Below are 17033 nucleotides of genomic sequence, written 5' to 3'. Positions count from 1 at the left end.
AATTTAGTGGTAAAGCTACTAGTGCTTCACTAATTGTGAAAACTTTAAAAATATTTGTTAATAGCAGCTTTGAAGATAGCAGAATCTATTTGTATTTTCTGTAGAAATATACCAGTTATGTCTTTGAGGAGCTTAGTAAACTCTTGTTTTTAATTATTCATCTTTTCATACCTTTTCTTTGAAATTGACACATCCTGATCTGAAGGGGTGATTTCATTGCCGACTCATTTAGCTTAATCTCAAAAATGCAGAAAAGATGTTATAGAAAAGAGTTTTAAGGAAAGAGTAAAAGGATTTCAGTTAATTTTTTTTTCTTTTTAGGATCTGTGGTTGCGGTTCCGGAGAATCTGGCTGTGCTGTGTGTGGATGTTGCAAGGCTTGTGCAAGAGAGTTGGATGGCCAAGAGGCAAGACAAAGAGGAATTCTTGATGCGGTGAAAGAGATGATACCTTTAGATCTTCTGTTAGGTAATTTGGTTGATTGTACTAAATGGATTGTCCTCAACTCAGTAATTCTGACAGTTTAAACAATTTCTATTAGATATTAGATATATGTTAAAAAATTAAGATAATAGTTAATTATGCAGTAGTGCTTGTATGGTAACTGACAATATATCATTAATTAAGGGCTGAGATTCTTTTTCTCTTTTTTGCTAAGATTCTTACAGTAAAAATTTGTGTTTTAGACAATGTTTTTGTTAGCTTTTACTGTTTTGAATTTCATATAGTTCTGTCATATCTATTATGTAACGCATATTTATATATATATATATATATATATATATATATATATATATAATTATTATTTTTTGGGGGTCAATCATCTAGCTGTCCCAGTACCTGGGGTTAACATTGAAGAACACCTTCAGTTACGACAAGAAGAAAAACGGCAGCGTGTAATCAGGAGACACAGATTAGAGGAAGGAAGAGGTAAGATGTGGCTGCAGAGAAAAAGTGTATGAAAATCCATTTTCTTTCCCTATACGGAGACCAGTGGAAAGTTTACTGAGTAGCCTGATTTGGTAAGAAATTGAAATGAAAATTAGTAACATTCTAATAACTCATGAAAATTATTCAGGGTATTTACAATTGTGCTAACAACATACTTTTAATTCAGTAGGGTGTTTATTGCATGTCAACCATATTAAGAATTGTTGTGCCATCTGCCAAGCATTGAAAACTATTAGCAACAGCAACTTTTTAAATAATACAAATTCTGAGAACTTGTCCTTCACCCAGATTTTGGATTTGTCTATTTAACCATGAACAATTAGTTTAGTATAGTATTTTTTTTTAAATATTATTTTTATTTTTCATTTCTATTTTACTAGTTCTTTTTTTTTTTTGGTGAGGAAGATTGGCCATGAGCTAACATCCATTTTCAATCTTCCTCTTTTTTTGCTTGATAAAGAGTGGCCCTGAGCTAACATCCATGACCATCTTCCCCTATTTTGTACATGGGGCGCCGCCACAGCATGGCTTGATAAGCGGTGTGTAGGTCCGCGCCCAGATTCCGATCCTGCGGACCCTGAGCCGCCGAAACGGAGTGTGCAAACTTAACCACCATGACACTGGGCCAGCCCCTAGTATAGTATTTTAATTTCTGTCTTCTTAGTCATTTATGATTGTTATCACTCAGGCATAGTCCCACCACTGTTCTTCCAATCCAGTGCATAATATGCTGTTGTGTGTCTTTTTCGGGAACAGCCTTATTCCGGTTATGTACAAGAAAGCTGAGTTGGAGAGTCTGCAGGTTGGAGAGTCTGCAGGTTTTAATAGCAAAGATAGATTTATTATTTATCTTTTCCTCATTGTTTATGACCATTTCTCAGCCTAAGAGTACATTTAACAGCGATTATAATAGGTATTTTAGTATATATCCAACAAGCAGAGATATATAAGTATTACTTAAAGCTATTGTTGCCCAGTAGAATCTCTTCTTTGTAGGATTAAGACAGATTGTTACAAGAGGTCTGTGATTTTATTCTTCTACTAGGCAAAATCTTGAGTAGAAATACTTACTGATATTGTATATTTTAAATATTGGGAATGACGTGATATTGGATACATGAGATAAAACCTATTGCCTATCTAACCATCATTACAAATTTTTCTAGGCATTCTTTTTTTTAATGTAAAATGGAATAAGTATTAAAATATATAGCACACATGGTGAATTCTATGTTTATTCAACTTAAGTTGTAAAACGTGCTTGGAACTTGAAGGTTGTTCTTTATAGTTTCTGATAAGCAATGCTAATTAATTGATACAATGAATATTTGCTGTTAGTTTGGCTTTGTTTACATAAGATCATTGCCTTTAAAGCATATTTTAATAAGATTAATGTGTGTAGTCATGTGTCACAACGACAGGGATACGTTTTGAGAAATAAGTCATTAGGCGATTTTGGCGTTGTGTGAACATCATAGAGTATATTTATACAAACCTAGATGGTATAGCCTACTACACACCTAAGCTATATGGTACTAATCTTATGGGACCACCATTGTTTGTGAGGTCTGTTGATGACCAAAACATTGTTATGCAGCACGTGACTGTACTGTCATTATTTACGTTATATAAATATGTGGGAAAATTCCATATTAAATGTTTCATAGGAAACAGGGTAAAATTTAAGTTCTGGTTCTTTATGACATATGGTAGTTGAGTGATAATTCCTTTTATGTTAATGATATAATTTGCTAAAGTTTAATTATCAATGTATCTTCTTTACTACCTATTTTTTCTTTTTTTGGAAATGTTGAGTGATATGAATTGATGTACAAAAACCAGCAATTTCTTATGTTTCAACCAAAGTATAGCAAATTCTTATGATGACATTTAATTACTTGCCTAATGCTGTGTATCTTGTTAATCTTTTTTCTCCCTCTATAAAAAGCTATTCTTCTCTAGCTGCGGTATATTTCTGCATATCAGAAGTAAAAGAACATTGATTATGCATTGGTTATTCAACAAAACTTTGTGATTGCAGAATATTCTTTTGCCATTGATTTTAAAATGTATCATAGAACTTTAAAACATAAACTAACATTTTAAAGTTTAAAAAAACTTCATTATTTAAATATTTTCAGAAATTATTTTATTGTATCTGATTTTATAAACACAGACTTAGGTTCTAGGCAGTTGGTGTATATTTTGTGACACATCAGTTTCATCTACAGTTTTCACTATACAGAAACACTTCTTCACATTATTGGTGCTAAAAATTTTGTCTTATCTTTATTTTTTTGGTTGAGCTCTTTCTTACGTGTCATCCTCTTTCATTTTTGTTGAAACAGAATATGTAGTAAATATATTTTCTTGATGGGTTAGGATCTTCATTATGGACCTTAATTATGGCAATCATTGCTTTGCAAGTTACTAAAATTAACTCAGATTCCTGCATATTAGAACCATGTCCTTACTTTGCACAGTCACCATGGTTACTGTGGAATCAGGCAGCCAGGACATGGTTCCAATACACGTGTTTCACACACCGTGTGTGAAACACAGTCGTGCAAAGAGAAGACTACTTATACATTTTATTTTCTAAAAGTACTTTTAAACAAGAATTCTAACTATGTATTCATTTTTAAAAAGTCAAACTTCAGATTCTTATTCAGTGACTTTGGAAAATCCTTATACTATTTTAAATAATTAAAAAACTATCTTTTAATATGATACTTTCATGATTTTATCTTTATATTCCTTCTCATCACTCCTATTACAAGCAATTTTATAAGAAAACAATTTTTATTTATAAGAAAACAAAATGTACACAGAGATATGCTTACTTGCATAGGGAAAAAATTAGAAAGATAAATACGAAACTGTAATAGTGGTTTTTCCTGAGAAGTGAGTTTATAGGTGATTTTTATTTTGCTCTTTACAATTTGTTTCCTAGTCTCCAATATGTATATTACTTTTGTAAACAAAATAAGAGTTATGTTTTAAAATTTAAACCATTGTTTCTTAAAAAATGTAGACTAGGGCTGGCCCCGTGGCTTAGGGGTTAAGTGCGCGCGCTCCGCTACTGGCGGCCCGGGTTCAGACCCCGGGCGCGTACTGACACACCGCTTCTCTAGCTATGCTGAGGCCACGTCCCACATACAGCAACTAGAAGGATGTGCAACTATGACATATAACTATCTACTGGGGCTTTGGGGGCAAAAAAAAGGACGAGGATTGGCAATAGATGTTAGCTCAGAGCCGGTCTTCCTCAGCAAAAAGAGAAGGATTAGCATGGATGTTAGCTCAGGGCTGATCTTCCTCACAAAATAAATAAATAAATAAATAAAACTTAAAAAAATATATATATAGACTAGTTCTAAGGTATTTACATTTTACCTTTGCTTTTTTTTGGTGAGGAAGATTAGCTCTGAGCTAACATCCGATGCCAATTCTCCTCTTTTTGCTGAGGAGGATTGGCCCTGGGCTAACATCTGTGCCCATCTTCCTCTACTTATATGGGACACCACCCAGCATGGCTTGACAAGTGGTGTGTCGGTGCGAGCCTGGGATCCGAACCTGTGAAACCCGGGCTGCCGAGATGGAATGCGCACACTTAACCACTACACCACCTGGCCGGCCCCTTACCTTTGCTTTTTAAAAAATACTTTTCTTTTAATTGAATGGAGGATTCCCTTTCAAGTACTGTGCTTCATTATTTTAGGGCAGTGGTTCCCAAAGTGGTCTCAATAGGACCAGCACCACTTGGGCACTTGTTACAATTGCCTGTTATCAGGCCCCACCCCAGACCTACTTAATCAGAAACTTGGGGAGCGGAGCCCAGCGAACTCTGTCTGAACAAGTCTACTAGGTGATTCTGATCGTGCTGAAGTGTGAGAATCACTGCTCTAGGCCAGTGATGTTCAAAGTTTGTTCCATGGCCCTCTGCAGCAGAATCACCTGGGCCTAATGAATCAGAATTTCTACATGAGAGTCCTGGATGCAGATTTGAGTCACTTGCCCTCTCTTCTAGGGCTCTTGTTTGGCATTATGCTGGAGAGGATTGTTTGTCTTGTTTTGTCCTCATGAGGAACAGGACTGTCAAATAAGATTTTAGTGTTCCAACTGCCACACTTACTTGTCTTGTTTTTTTTTTTTTTTGGCTTCTGCTTAGTACTTTTTAGATACCAACAGTTTAGTAATATGTTAGTAGTAACTATGCTCATTAGTAATGGTCTTTTACCTGTGTTGAGATTTCAGAACTTCAAGATTAGATTATGTTAAATTATTTTACTTGATTTATCTGTCTCATCCTATTTACCAAGTTTGTGTTAATTGTTTCAAAATCAATCAGAATTTTAGAACCTATCCGTTGTATTAAAGCCTGCTCAGTCAGCCTCAGGCCTATTGATGTAATTTAGCTGCTATTTATGACATAAAGTCTTCTCTAATGGAATGTGCTATTGAAACGCAAAAAAGGAGTGTTATTACTGCTTTTTGATAAATTTGGAACTTTGCCTTTAAGTTTTTTATGATATTAATCTTCAGATAATATTTTTCTTAAATATCTATTCTTAGGTACCAATAGTATTCATTTACAGATTTTATTTCAATGACTTTTGTGATAATTTTTAGTTTTTCAGATTGTACAGGGTTGATTGATACATAAATTCTCTGAGGCTTGTATTAACGTTATAAGTGAAGTGCTTGTTCAGTGGAGTTTTCAAGTAGAACCCTCTTAAGTCATCAGAAGGACTACTGAGTGATTGTATCAGTGATCTTATCTTTATATTCCTTCTCAGTACTCTCTTGTAAGGAAAACTAAGCTCAAATAATGTTGGCTCCTTTTCTTTCTTTCTTTTCTCCCTTAATGTCAAAACAAAGTTTCATAATTGTGACCTGTAGATGGGGTGAGCTTATGTTCTGGCTTGCCTGGGGCAGTCCCATTCTATGCCTACTGCCCAGGAATATTTCTTAATAGTGCTCTCTTTTACTCTCAGTAGGGTCTCATTGGATAATAAGTTGTATGGTTAGCATAGCTGTATAGCATGGTGGTGAAGAGCATGGGTTCTGGAGTTAGACTTTGGTTCAAATCCTGGCTGCTCGACTTTTGCTGGGGTATATGACCCTGGAATTTAATCACTCTGAACCTCAGTTTTCTTACCTTTAAAATGGAGATGACTACTGTACCTACCTGAGTAGGGATATTAATGAGGATTAAGTGATATGCATGAAAATGCCTGGCATATACTAAGCCCTAAGTAAATGTTTGATGAGGACGGTGACAGTGAAGAAGATGATGCTAATGGTGGTGAGCTAGTGAGTAGATTTCTGTTCTCTTGGGATTTGATTCTTTTCTGGCTCTGGCCTTGACTTGATTGCTTTTCTCACAACATTGGGATGCTGATCACAAATCTCTGATTATTATTAACAAAACCTCCCCACAGCTTCTATAGAATAAAACAGATTCCATTTTGATAGAAAAAAATCAGTTTCCCATAGTTACAAATTAGAATGTAAAAACAAATTTATCATGATTAGTGTCTCTAATTTCAAAGTGATTGAGCTGTTGTTGCTATTGATTTTTAAGCCTCTAAAACCATTGTTTTCTTGATTTCACATATTAAATCCAATATTAGCTGATCTTCCAATGCTACATGAAAGTCCTTTTTTAAATTAAAATATTATATGAAGCATTTAGTAAACATAAGCATAAGTAAGAAAAAAGGATCAATATAATTCTTCATGCAAAGATAACCACTGGTAGAGTTTTGGTGTACTTTCTTACAATTTTTTCTATGCATACTTTTTTGTTTATTTTATATCATTTCATACTGTGACATATATTGATGTCCTGTTTTTTTCCCCGTAATATTATATCAGAAAAAATTTTTTGTGCTTTATTGCAATACCATGTTAAAGTAATATAGGAATTTAGGTCAAAGGTTTTCCACAAACTTATCCTTTAATTATATTACTGCTTTTATTTTGTTGTTGTCTTCTAATCAAGTTTTACACATTTCCAGTTATATCACTGACTAAATTTTACATTTTATGTATTTGCTTAACGTTATAGTATATACATTTTTATATTTTGCTAGTATTTTTTTCCTTGCCTTCCCGTTCTCCTCCACCAAGCAAATAAGGTTTATTCTAATATGTGTACTTCCATATCTTACCCCATTATAATATAATCGTGTGCAGATATCTACACATGTGTGAAAGTATAGGCATATAATTTTAAAAAGTGGTATTGTATTATATATGCAATTCTTTGTGACATCTTTTTCTCATTTTACAATACAATGGGAACACACACTAGGTCAGTAAATATGAATCTACCACATTCTATTTAACAGAATAGGTTATAGTAACGCCTTTGAGCTGAAATCTTTTAAAACATATTTTAGAGTTTTCCTTAGGATAGATTTCTAGATGTATAATTACTGGGCCAAAGGATAGTAATAATGTTTAGGTTCTTGAAATGTATCACCAGTAGCTTTCTGAAGCTTGTATTTGTTCTATTTTACACTGCCACTTATTCCAGTCACCTTTTCTGCTTCTTGCCTATGGATGTGCTCTGAAAAACCCATCGTCTATACATGAATGAAAGGAGCTTTTAAATATCTAAATCTGTACTTTTCACACCCTTTTTTTATTCACTCCCCTCCTACTAAAACGTGTAAACCAACAAGTTCTGTTAATTTTACTTTCTTAGTTCTATTGAGAAACTATTAAAGCTTTTGAATATGTGTACTTCTTAGAAAACAGCCACTCCTGTTTTCTTAACTCGGTCCACTTCTATTCTTTGCATGAACTGTAGCAAAAAGCCTTTTAAATGGTCTTACACCCGTCTTTTCTTCTAAGCTGTTGTCCACCTTCTATCCAGAATGTTTTTTCTGAAATGCAGATCTGATCAGCAGCACTTCTCTATTTAAAACCAAAAAGCTATTCATAGTCCTCTGAATGAATTCCGCATTTCATCTCTACAGCTTCATCTCTCTTTCCTCTCCTTCCTGTTCTCTGTTCCCGAATTTTTTTTCTCCATGTCTGAACATTTACAGTACTCACTACCTCTTTTATTAGGTCTCAGCTTATGTGGTATTTTCTCTTCTTGTAGCCCAAAACTTCCTCCTTTCCCATCCTCAAGTTTTGCTAGCTGCCCCTCCAGTGTGCTTAATTTTGTCATAGCACACTGTCATAATTTCTTGTTGACTCGTGTAATCTCTCCCTCTCCCATTAGACTGTGAGCTTCTTATAGCAGAGTTGGTGTCTTGTTTATCTACGTGTTCCCAGGACCTAGCATGGTGCCTGAAATCAGTCAGTACTTAGTATGTCTCTGTTGACTGACTGAAAGCATTTCATGAACTTCTCTTCACCTCTATGATGAAGTTGCATGGTATAAAAAGGTTTTAATTATTTGCTTTTTGAATACATCTCCAAACTCATTTCCCACCACTTTCTGCTTTGTAACCCTACATTCCATGTATTTCAGCTACGTGTGTTTTTAATGACTATACAATATTGTGGTTTAACATCTTCATGTGTTCCTTTTACCTGGAATGCCCTCTCTTCCATCCTTCTCTCTAGGCAAACTTTTTCTCGAACTTGAAACCTCTCTATTCACCCAAGTTGATTTGGTCACTTTTCATCCTTCAGGGCATAATGTGTACAGATTTCCTTTATAACATTTATCGCAACATGTTGCAATTCTTTGTTTTTATTTCTGTCTTCCCTAGCAGACTGAATTCCAGTGAGATCTGCGTCTTCATCATTATATCCATGACACCTACTGTCTATTATATTAAAGATAATAAAAAATTTTTGGTGAATAAATGAATGACTGAACTATGTTTGTAAGAAAAATTATTTTAGTCCGTGGAATACAAAAGTATTTTAGAACTTGATAGCCTGGTATTGTAAATGGTGATTTAAATTGAGCTTAGATGGTATACTTTCTCTGTGTGATGGCCCGTTGGCCTTCTAGACTTATACATCAAAAAACACTAAAAAGATTAAATTTAGTGAGAAGCTAAATAACTGAACATTGTGTGTATAATATTTTTATGGGAAGAAATAATATCCCAAGCAGACCATAGAAATCAGAAAAAGGTAAATAAAACTTAATATTATTATTTTAATGTTTATAATCCTTTTATGTAGTTGCAAAATGTCTTGTACTTTTTAGAGTGATTTATATTATCTGCTTTAGTAAATCAATTGAAAATTAATGCATATTGAAGAAATGACATTTTGTTCATATTTGAAATATATTCCATTTTATTACATTTTAAAAATGGAGCTCATTTTATATAATCTTAGCTTGAAAATAATTGGCACTGCATTACTGGGAAATAATATTTAATTCTATTAACATTAAATTAGCATATTTTTATCGGTAGTAGTCATAGAGTATGTTATTCTTCATTTTTCATAGAATTGGTACTGCTTGCACTTTTATCTATATCTAGAGACATAATTAAAATATATCTTTTCTACCCATTTTTTAATGTTTAATGAAGGGTACTTTGGTATTTAATTTGGCATTTGTCAAATTTTATCACAGGCCAATAGTTTCATTTTGTTCCGTTGTTAGAAAAATTAATTGTAGCTGAAGATCTATAGAGTATCATGTAGAAACTTGCTTTAGTTAAAAATGTCCAGTGCTTATATACTGTCAATTCCCTTTTTAAATACTGGTAACCTCTTAACTGTCAAATTTAGAGTGTTTTGAAATTTTCGATGTTGCTAAAACTCAAGGAAGCTGTGGTTCTGTTCTATAAGAAAAGAACTAAATTTTTAAGGTAAAATTTAAAGTTTCTTTTTCTTTTCAAGCTAAACTATAATGAGGAAAAGCGATTTTTAAATTTTATTGAAATTAATTTGGCTATAGATTTTTTCCTTGAATACTATATAAGTAGAATATAAATACAGAAATAACTGTAATCTATGTATGTATTTGTATATGTATGTGTATGTACATAGTGGAGCTTCAGAAAGAAATGATTTTTATGAGAGAATGGCTAATGTTCCCAAAAATGTTACTTGGGTTAGATTCCCCTCTTCAGCATCGATATGAAGCTCAGCTTATCCTTGTTTCTAGTTTTGTGCATGTGGCTACAGAAATCGTATGTGAAGTTAGGTGTATCTTTTTTAGAAAATCAAATCAAATACAACTTGTACAATTCTGTCTTCAGAAAGCAGTGATTTTGTGTATATACATATACATGTACCTGTATCAGATTTTTTGTTTTGGTTCTGACCATCTTGTTTTCTTACCTCTATGACAGAATATGGTTAAGTCAATAACATTTATCTTGATTTTGTAGTAAGACTGATAAGTGTATTAAATCTTGAAGACCTTGTTAAAATTTAATCATTAAATTAAAAACGAGTTGGTTTTTGGTATTTCAGTACAAAAGATACTTGTTTTTAATGAATGTATGGTTTACTAAGTTTGGATAAATATGATATTAAAAATATTTGTAAGATAATTTGATTTATTCTAATTGAACTTTTGAGTATCTATTTGAAACTATTAGTAACTACCTGATAATTTTACAACTATAAAAGATAGAATTTGTACTTTTTATAAACTATATTTAAGGTATTAAAACTTGTGTGTTGAATGGTGAATAGATTATGGTTGGGGGTTGGGGGTTAACGTGGGGAAATTGGGAGAAAACAGTAAAGAATATGTTTCCATGCTTTTTAGTTTGAATTATTTTTGTTCATTGTAGTGTTTTCATTTTGTGAGCCTTTCTATGCACATACAAAATGTTTCTCCTCAGGCCCCCTTGTATTTGCTGGTCCTATTTTTATGAACCATCGAGAACAGGCTCTAGCCAGACTCAGATCCCATCCAGCACAGCTAAAGCATAAACGGGACAAGCACAAAGGTATTTGGTCTTCCTTATCAACTAGGTGGGATACTTTCCCAATTTCTTCCACTCATTTGAATTTTGTCTCTGGGAAAATGTACAGACCTAATTCTTCTACTTTGCTTCTATCATTACATAGCCTGAGGAGAAAGAACATGCTGAAAGTTGTACTGTTTGTCAATGACTGTCAATCTTATTTCTTTTTTTTTGTTAACTTTAATGAAGACATTTTACAGTCTATCTTTTTCTTTTACATTTCTGTTCAAATTTCATAAGGTTAAGGGAAGGTAGAAAAAATCATTATTGCTTTCTATTTTTGATCCTTAATCATCTGCTCTTAGATGACTACCATCTGGCATTTTACAGTCTTTTTTTTTAATGCTATTTATTTGCTTTAGAATTAAGAAAATTACTAAATTCAGTGTATAAAGTAATAATGAATTGACTACTTTTACACTTTAACATTGTTTTAGTATTAAAGTTTACATACACAAGACTCGTGAATTATTTGATATTTGAGGGTTAAATAGTGATAGATGTAAACAAAGAGTGAGTTAAGTAAACCTACTCTAGGCCTCATAAACTGTCAGAGGTCTAAACAAGTCTGTGAGTGACTAGGAATCTATTTCTGTGTAATTCTTTGAGATCTCAGAGTTCTGGATTATTTAAAAATATTCCTGAAGCAAGCATATTTTCTTTCAAAACAGATTATGGGTCAACTAAGATCAGGAAAGAATTTAATGCAGAGAATTTATAATATAAATTATGCCTTAAATCTTGGCATGGGAACCACAGGCTCTTTGACTAGTACAATTACAGTTGCTATTTTCTTAAATGCCTAAAATAAACTCTGCAAAATAGAATACAGAGTTTTAAAAACACACATTCCATATAGACAAATTAATCTAACTAATGTTTCGTGTCTTATTTTTTCCTTTGCTGCAAATTTGTTATAGACTAATTTTATTTTTTACACTTTCACATATAATATAATTAATTTTATTTTTATTTGCCTCTTTCAGTCTATCAGTTTGCCAGTCAAAGCAAAAACACAAAACAGACAAAACCCCTGTTTTTAGTAGAAGTACAGAGTACTACTTAAGATATATTCTGCAGAAATAAAAATTGAAAGTATTTTAAATCTAATGTGATTAACCATAGTAAAATTTGTGATTGCTTGATTTACTGAGTGCTCTGACAATGCCAATACTTAAATCTCAGGAACAATATTTGCGGTATGCTATGTAAATTATCTTAATTATTGCCAGAATCTCTGATCTCATATTGTGTACTATGCCACTATTAGAACAGATTTTCTCAGTGTCTTTTTCCCCCAATTATATGAAAGTGGAGTTTTTCTAATACTTTACCTGAAGTTAAATATTTACATTTCATGAAACAGCTTAAAACTTTTTCAGCTACATGTTAGTATCTTATGGACAAACAGTTTTATTTTTTCCAGAATTTTAAAATTAAATGCTAAATGAAGACTAAGTTTACAAATTTAACACAGACTTTTTACAGCTTCACATTGGTTAGTTATAGAAATTACTCAACAATAGCTAGCCTTGCTTCCATCTTGTCTGCCCCAGGGTTATGTTGTAACAAGATTCTTTGTATATTTGTAGCAATTTCTTTGGAAGGACTTACTTCATGGTATTACAGTGTAGGGCCAGTTTTGTTTTTTTTTTTTTAAATAAGATTTTATGGTTTTGTAGAGTGAAATAGTTTTGTCTCTTTACCCCCAAAATGAATTTGAAGTGTAAGTAATGTTTTATCAAATGGTGCCCTGTTTTATGTAAAGAGTATTAACTTACCACTCACTGATTCCTGCACACCCACCCAGTTCTCTCTCCTTTACCCCGTTTGCATTCACTGTACCTAACTGTCCTTTCTTTAATCTTCTTGCCATTCACTGCTTTTACTCTTGCTACATACAGTCGTAGTCTTTTAATACATATTTTTTTCCTACATTTATTTTCTCTCATTTTTCTTACCCTGTTTGTCTCCCACTGAGAAATTCACCATATTAATTGCTATATTCTGTCTTACATTTAATTATGTTGGTGGTACACATTGTGGAATGGTACTAGTTAAAATTTTCTAGACTATGACTTTTTTATGGGGTTGTGTGGAGGGTGAGAACTGTGGATTTATTGTTAACAGGAGTGAGTTCTAAGATGGAAAATTGGAGAGCTTCTGGCTGATTGGACAGAATTCAGAGAAGGTCATGGAATTCATCCTATACAGGCAAATTTTGAGGCAAAATAGAGTATATAAGGCTGAATCAATAAGTATAACATATAATCCATATAACATATAGCAAGTTATTTTAAAAATATAACCGTAGACTATATTTCAAACAGATATCTGGATTAACATTTGTTTCAGCTATTCAGTGCCTTACATAGAAAAAGATTTTAATATAGTATTCCTAGTTAGGAACATCTGGAAATAGTCTTGAAATGTGTCTTGAAGTGACTGTTGAAAATCCGAAGACACACTGATAAACATTTGTGTGTATTTTACACTTATTTTCTTTTTAGAAATGGTGTGGTGTAATGGAAATATTATAGCTTTTGGAATTAGGCCTCAGTTTTAATCCTAAATTTGCCATTTACTAGAATTATGGGGCCGTTCATAAATTTCTTAATCTCTTTGGCTTCATTTTCCTTATTTTAAAAATCAGAATTAAAATTCCTAACTGGTTATGTTGATATGAAGATTACATTAAGATATATATGTATGCGTGTTTATATACATATTCTGTGCAAATAGAAGTCCTCCGTGAACACTAGCTTTAATTCTTTGAATTGAATTCTTTGCTTTGTCTTTTAGAATTATCCTAAAGGTACAAAATTTGAGATTTGTTAAAGGTGTAATTGGTTTATTTTTACAAAAGATTTAAGAGGTCAGCCGTTTGATGGTGGTAAAATGCATCATGAGCCTTATTTTTGATCCAACTCCAAAACTGCTCTATCATTTATTACTTTGTGCTGGTTACTTAACCCCTCTAAAGCCTTGGTTTGCCCAACTGCAAAGTGGAATCACTACCCATGTCATTGGATTATTGTATTGATTAAAGAAAGCAACAATAGTGAATATTGACTGAGCACTTTTCATACATTATTTCACTTAGTCCTCCTAAGAACCTTGTGAGGTAATGTACTATTATTGCTATTTTATGGATGGGGAAGCTGAGACTTAAAAAGGTCCGGTGTCCAGTTGTCATTCAACCAGCAAATAATAGAGCCAGGATTCTAATCCAAGTCTCTTAGGCTCCAGTGCCTTCAAGCACTTATCTACTGTGCTATTTAAATTTTCACAGTGGTTCCTGTGAAAATTGTGTGAAATTTTACACAGTGTTTAGCACAAAGCGAGCGCTTAGCAAATTGTAGTTGCTGCTGCTTTGCTGTTTTATTTTAGTGATTTTGCTCAAAGTACTCACTGTGTTCTTTGATACTTTTTGTGATATGCATGACTGTAAGACTACCCAAGAAAGTGTAGATTTAAATAAAATTAAAAGTTGAAGTCCTTTAGATACGGGATCCGCTTTTCTCTGTGTACACAAATATGCATAATGTATATATACTCGCAGTGTTTTAGATACATATCTGTCAAAACTTTATAGCTGTTATAGTTTCAATATCACATGATGTATGTATGAACATACTTATATTAGGGAAAATACGGATATGCTTATACCTAAATGGCCATTTATAAGAGTATTCAGACCTAACTATTTTTCCTACAAATCTGAGATTAATTTTACCACTTCATTGAATAATGAGCTTGAGCAGAATTAATCTTGCTACGTTTCACTTGCTGATTCTTCAAATTTATACTAAATTTTTGGCTACTTATTAGGTACCTTTTTTTTGATAAACTTTTATAAATTTCTAGGTTAGAGTTGCACTTGATTTTTTTAATTGACATCAAATACCAGATACAGATACATATTTTTTAAATTCTGCCACTGCTGCTGATAATAAGAACCTCATCCCTATTTTTTAATTTGTAATACTAATATTTTTGCCATCTGTAATAATTGAGAAATTATTTTATATAGATAAAGATTTGTTTAGATGAACAAAATGTTTCTAGTATTATTTTTACCTTTAAATAATAGCTACTACTGTTTTAATCACTATGATTTTAATAAGTAAATTACTAGGCTTTTTTTTTTTTCCTCCTTCCCTGATGCTATATCTCTATTGTGGGATTTGTATCTATATTTAATCTCTGACTCAAGGGAGAAGGCAAAATGCTAAATTCAAAGGTAAAAGCTTGTAACCAGGAGTCAACACATTTGTATAAAGTGGAATGATTCTTGTAATAATGAATTTAGTTAAGTCTGACAAAATCATGTGAACACAATTTGTTTTCTATGTTAAATCAGATTTGATTTTAATAATTAGATATTTTTACCAATTGAGATCAAGCTGTAAAATTTCTATGCATCTTTCATCTTATTTAAGTAGTCTTTGGAAGATACTCCTTTTGCTATAGGTCCTTGTTTATATTTAACCATTCCATTGTCTTTCCAAGATGAGGAGTCTTTGAACTATGATTATATTTCATTTTGGATGGAATGAAACTAAATGTGATTTTTTTTCTAGCCTATCCATTCTTGCAGATTTAATTTGGCAAACCCACATTAGATAATTTAGCAGAAGAGGAATCATATTTTTTATCCTATTTAGTAAAACCTCTCACTAATTCAGAATTTATGATACTTCAGATGCAGTATTTGTGATCTTTTTTGAGTAAAAAAATCAAAATAATTTCTTCCTCTGAATTTTCAGGGTCATACTTATAAGGGGAAACCTGTCTAAAATCACTAGCTTTTCAAACCAAGGGCTCAAGAAATGAAGGATTCCTTCAGCGTGCCTTCAACCTCTGGGTCCAGCAATTAATTCTTGTATGTTAAAGGACTTTTATGTTTATGGTACATTTTTATGTAATATAGGCCTATTTTGAATTGTAATGTAGGTAACCCCATTTTATTTATTTATAGCATTTAGTTTTATCTATAATCTGTACTGCTTGAAGGTAATAAACTCAATTTTTACTTTGATGTTCTATGGTTAAGACCTTTTCAGTAAGTCGTATGGGCCAACCCATTCTATGTTTTTCTGAATTAGTGAGGTTTTACTGTCCTAGTGTTAGAAAGGGTTTAAAGCTTTTTGAAATGATAGTCATTTAGTTATAGAAAGAGAAGTCATGGTTTAGGCCAATTTTGTCGTGCCTGTATATTACTAAAGGTTAGAAATATTAGATAAAAAAAAGAAAGCATAATGTGAACGTGAAATGATTTGATATTGTTCTGTTTAGCATTCTAAAATGGGCAATGAAGTACAGAATCAATTAAAAACGTGTGTCTGTAGATCCACATGTGTATCTGCATATTATACACACTTGTTTAGAGTTGCTGTACCACAAGAGAGTGGCTTAGACTAGTTGACCTTTTGAAATTCCTTTTAGATTTACGTTTATTCCATGTGCAAGGAATTTGAATCTTGATGATATAAAGGTCCTGTTTTAGTGATATATAGTTTTAGATTAGGAAAAGGAAGTTACCACCCTTATTTACACATTCCAAACTAAAGTTTTTATATTCTGGAATGTGGCTTTTTATTTTATGGTTAGGATGCCAGAATATTCAAAGTCAAATGTAGAAACCAGGGGTGGAGGGAATGCCTAAAGCAAGCATAAGGGAGGAAAGTATAAAAAGAAGGGAGGAGGAAAGAAGGAATGGAAGCAGAAAGGTTTGATTGAGAGTAGTGGTTCGGGGCCAGAAGACCACAAAGCAGAATGGCTCAGGGGGCAAGGTGGCACAGGAAAGATGAATGGGAGTAAGCCATTGAGCTACAATATATTGGATAAAGCTGTTGGTCTTTATAAATTTTTTAAAGTTCAAGTGAGTTTAGCAATGCTCGTGGACAGAGTAGCCTTTCTAAAACGTGTTTGGGAAATCTATGTTATTTGTGAGTCAACTAGGAATTTTTTTTAAAAATGGCTGGTACTAACAATATCATTAAGTTTAAAATAATTGTTAAATGACTTTGCATGCAATTATTTTTGATGCAAACTAAATTTTCACATACAAACTATTACATTTAGAATTTTATTTCTATAACTTAATGACCCGTTTCCATTACATAACTGATTAGCTTATTAGGTTTTATCCATAACCAGATCTTAC

The 17033-nt window shown here is 32.5% G+C and overlaps 1 protein-coding gene across 13 annotated transcripts in view; it reads left to right on the top strand.

Annotated features, from left to right (window-relative positions):
• The window catches only part of MYCBP2 (MYC binding protein 2), a 256327-nt gene that overhangs the window by 72794 nt on the left and 166500 nt on the right, over nt 1–17033 (top strand). For 12 of the 13 annotated variants that reach the window (XM_058548334.1, XM_058548335.1, XM_058548327.1 and 9 more), the window contains exons 16-18: nt 322–467; nt 828–929; nt 10739–10846. In XM_058548334.1, coding sequence (XP_058404317.1) covers nt 322–467; nt 828–929; nt 10739–10846 — 356 coding nt within the window. The remainder of the gene's footprint in view (nt 1–321; nt 468–827; nt 930–10738; nt 10847–17033) is intronic. The other variant, XM_058548329.1, reaches the window with a different exon arrangement.

The sequence above is a fragment of the Diceros bicornis genome, chromosome 9, assembly GCF_020826845.1.
Source record: "Diceros bicornis minor isolate mBicDic1 chromosome 9, mDicBic1.mat.cur, whole genome shotgun sequence".
Taxonomy (NCBI): domain Eukaryota; kingdom Metazoa; phylum Chordata; class Mammalia; order Perissodactyla; family Rhinocerotidae; genus Diceros; species Diceros bicornis.
This window is presented reverse-complemented; position numbering and strand designations above follow the sequence as displayed.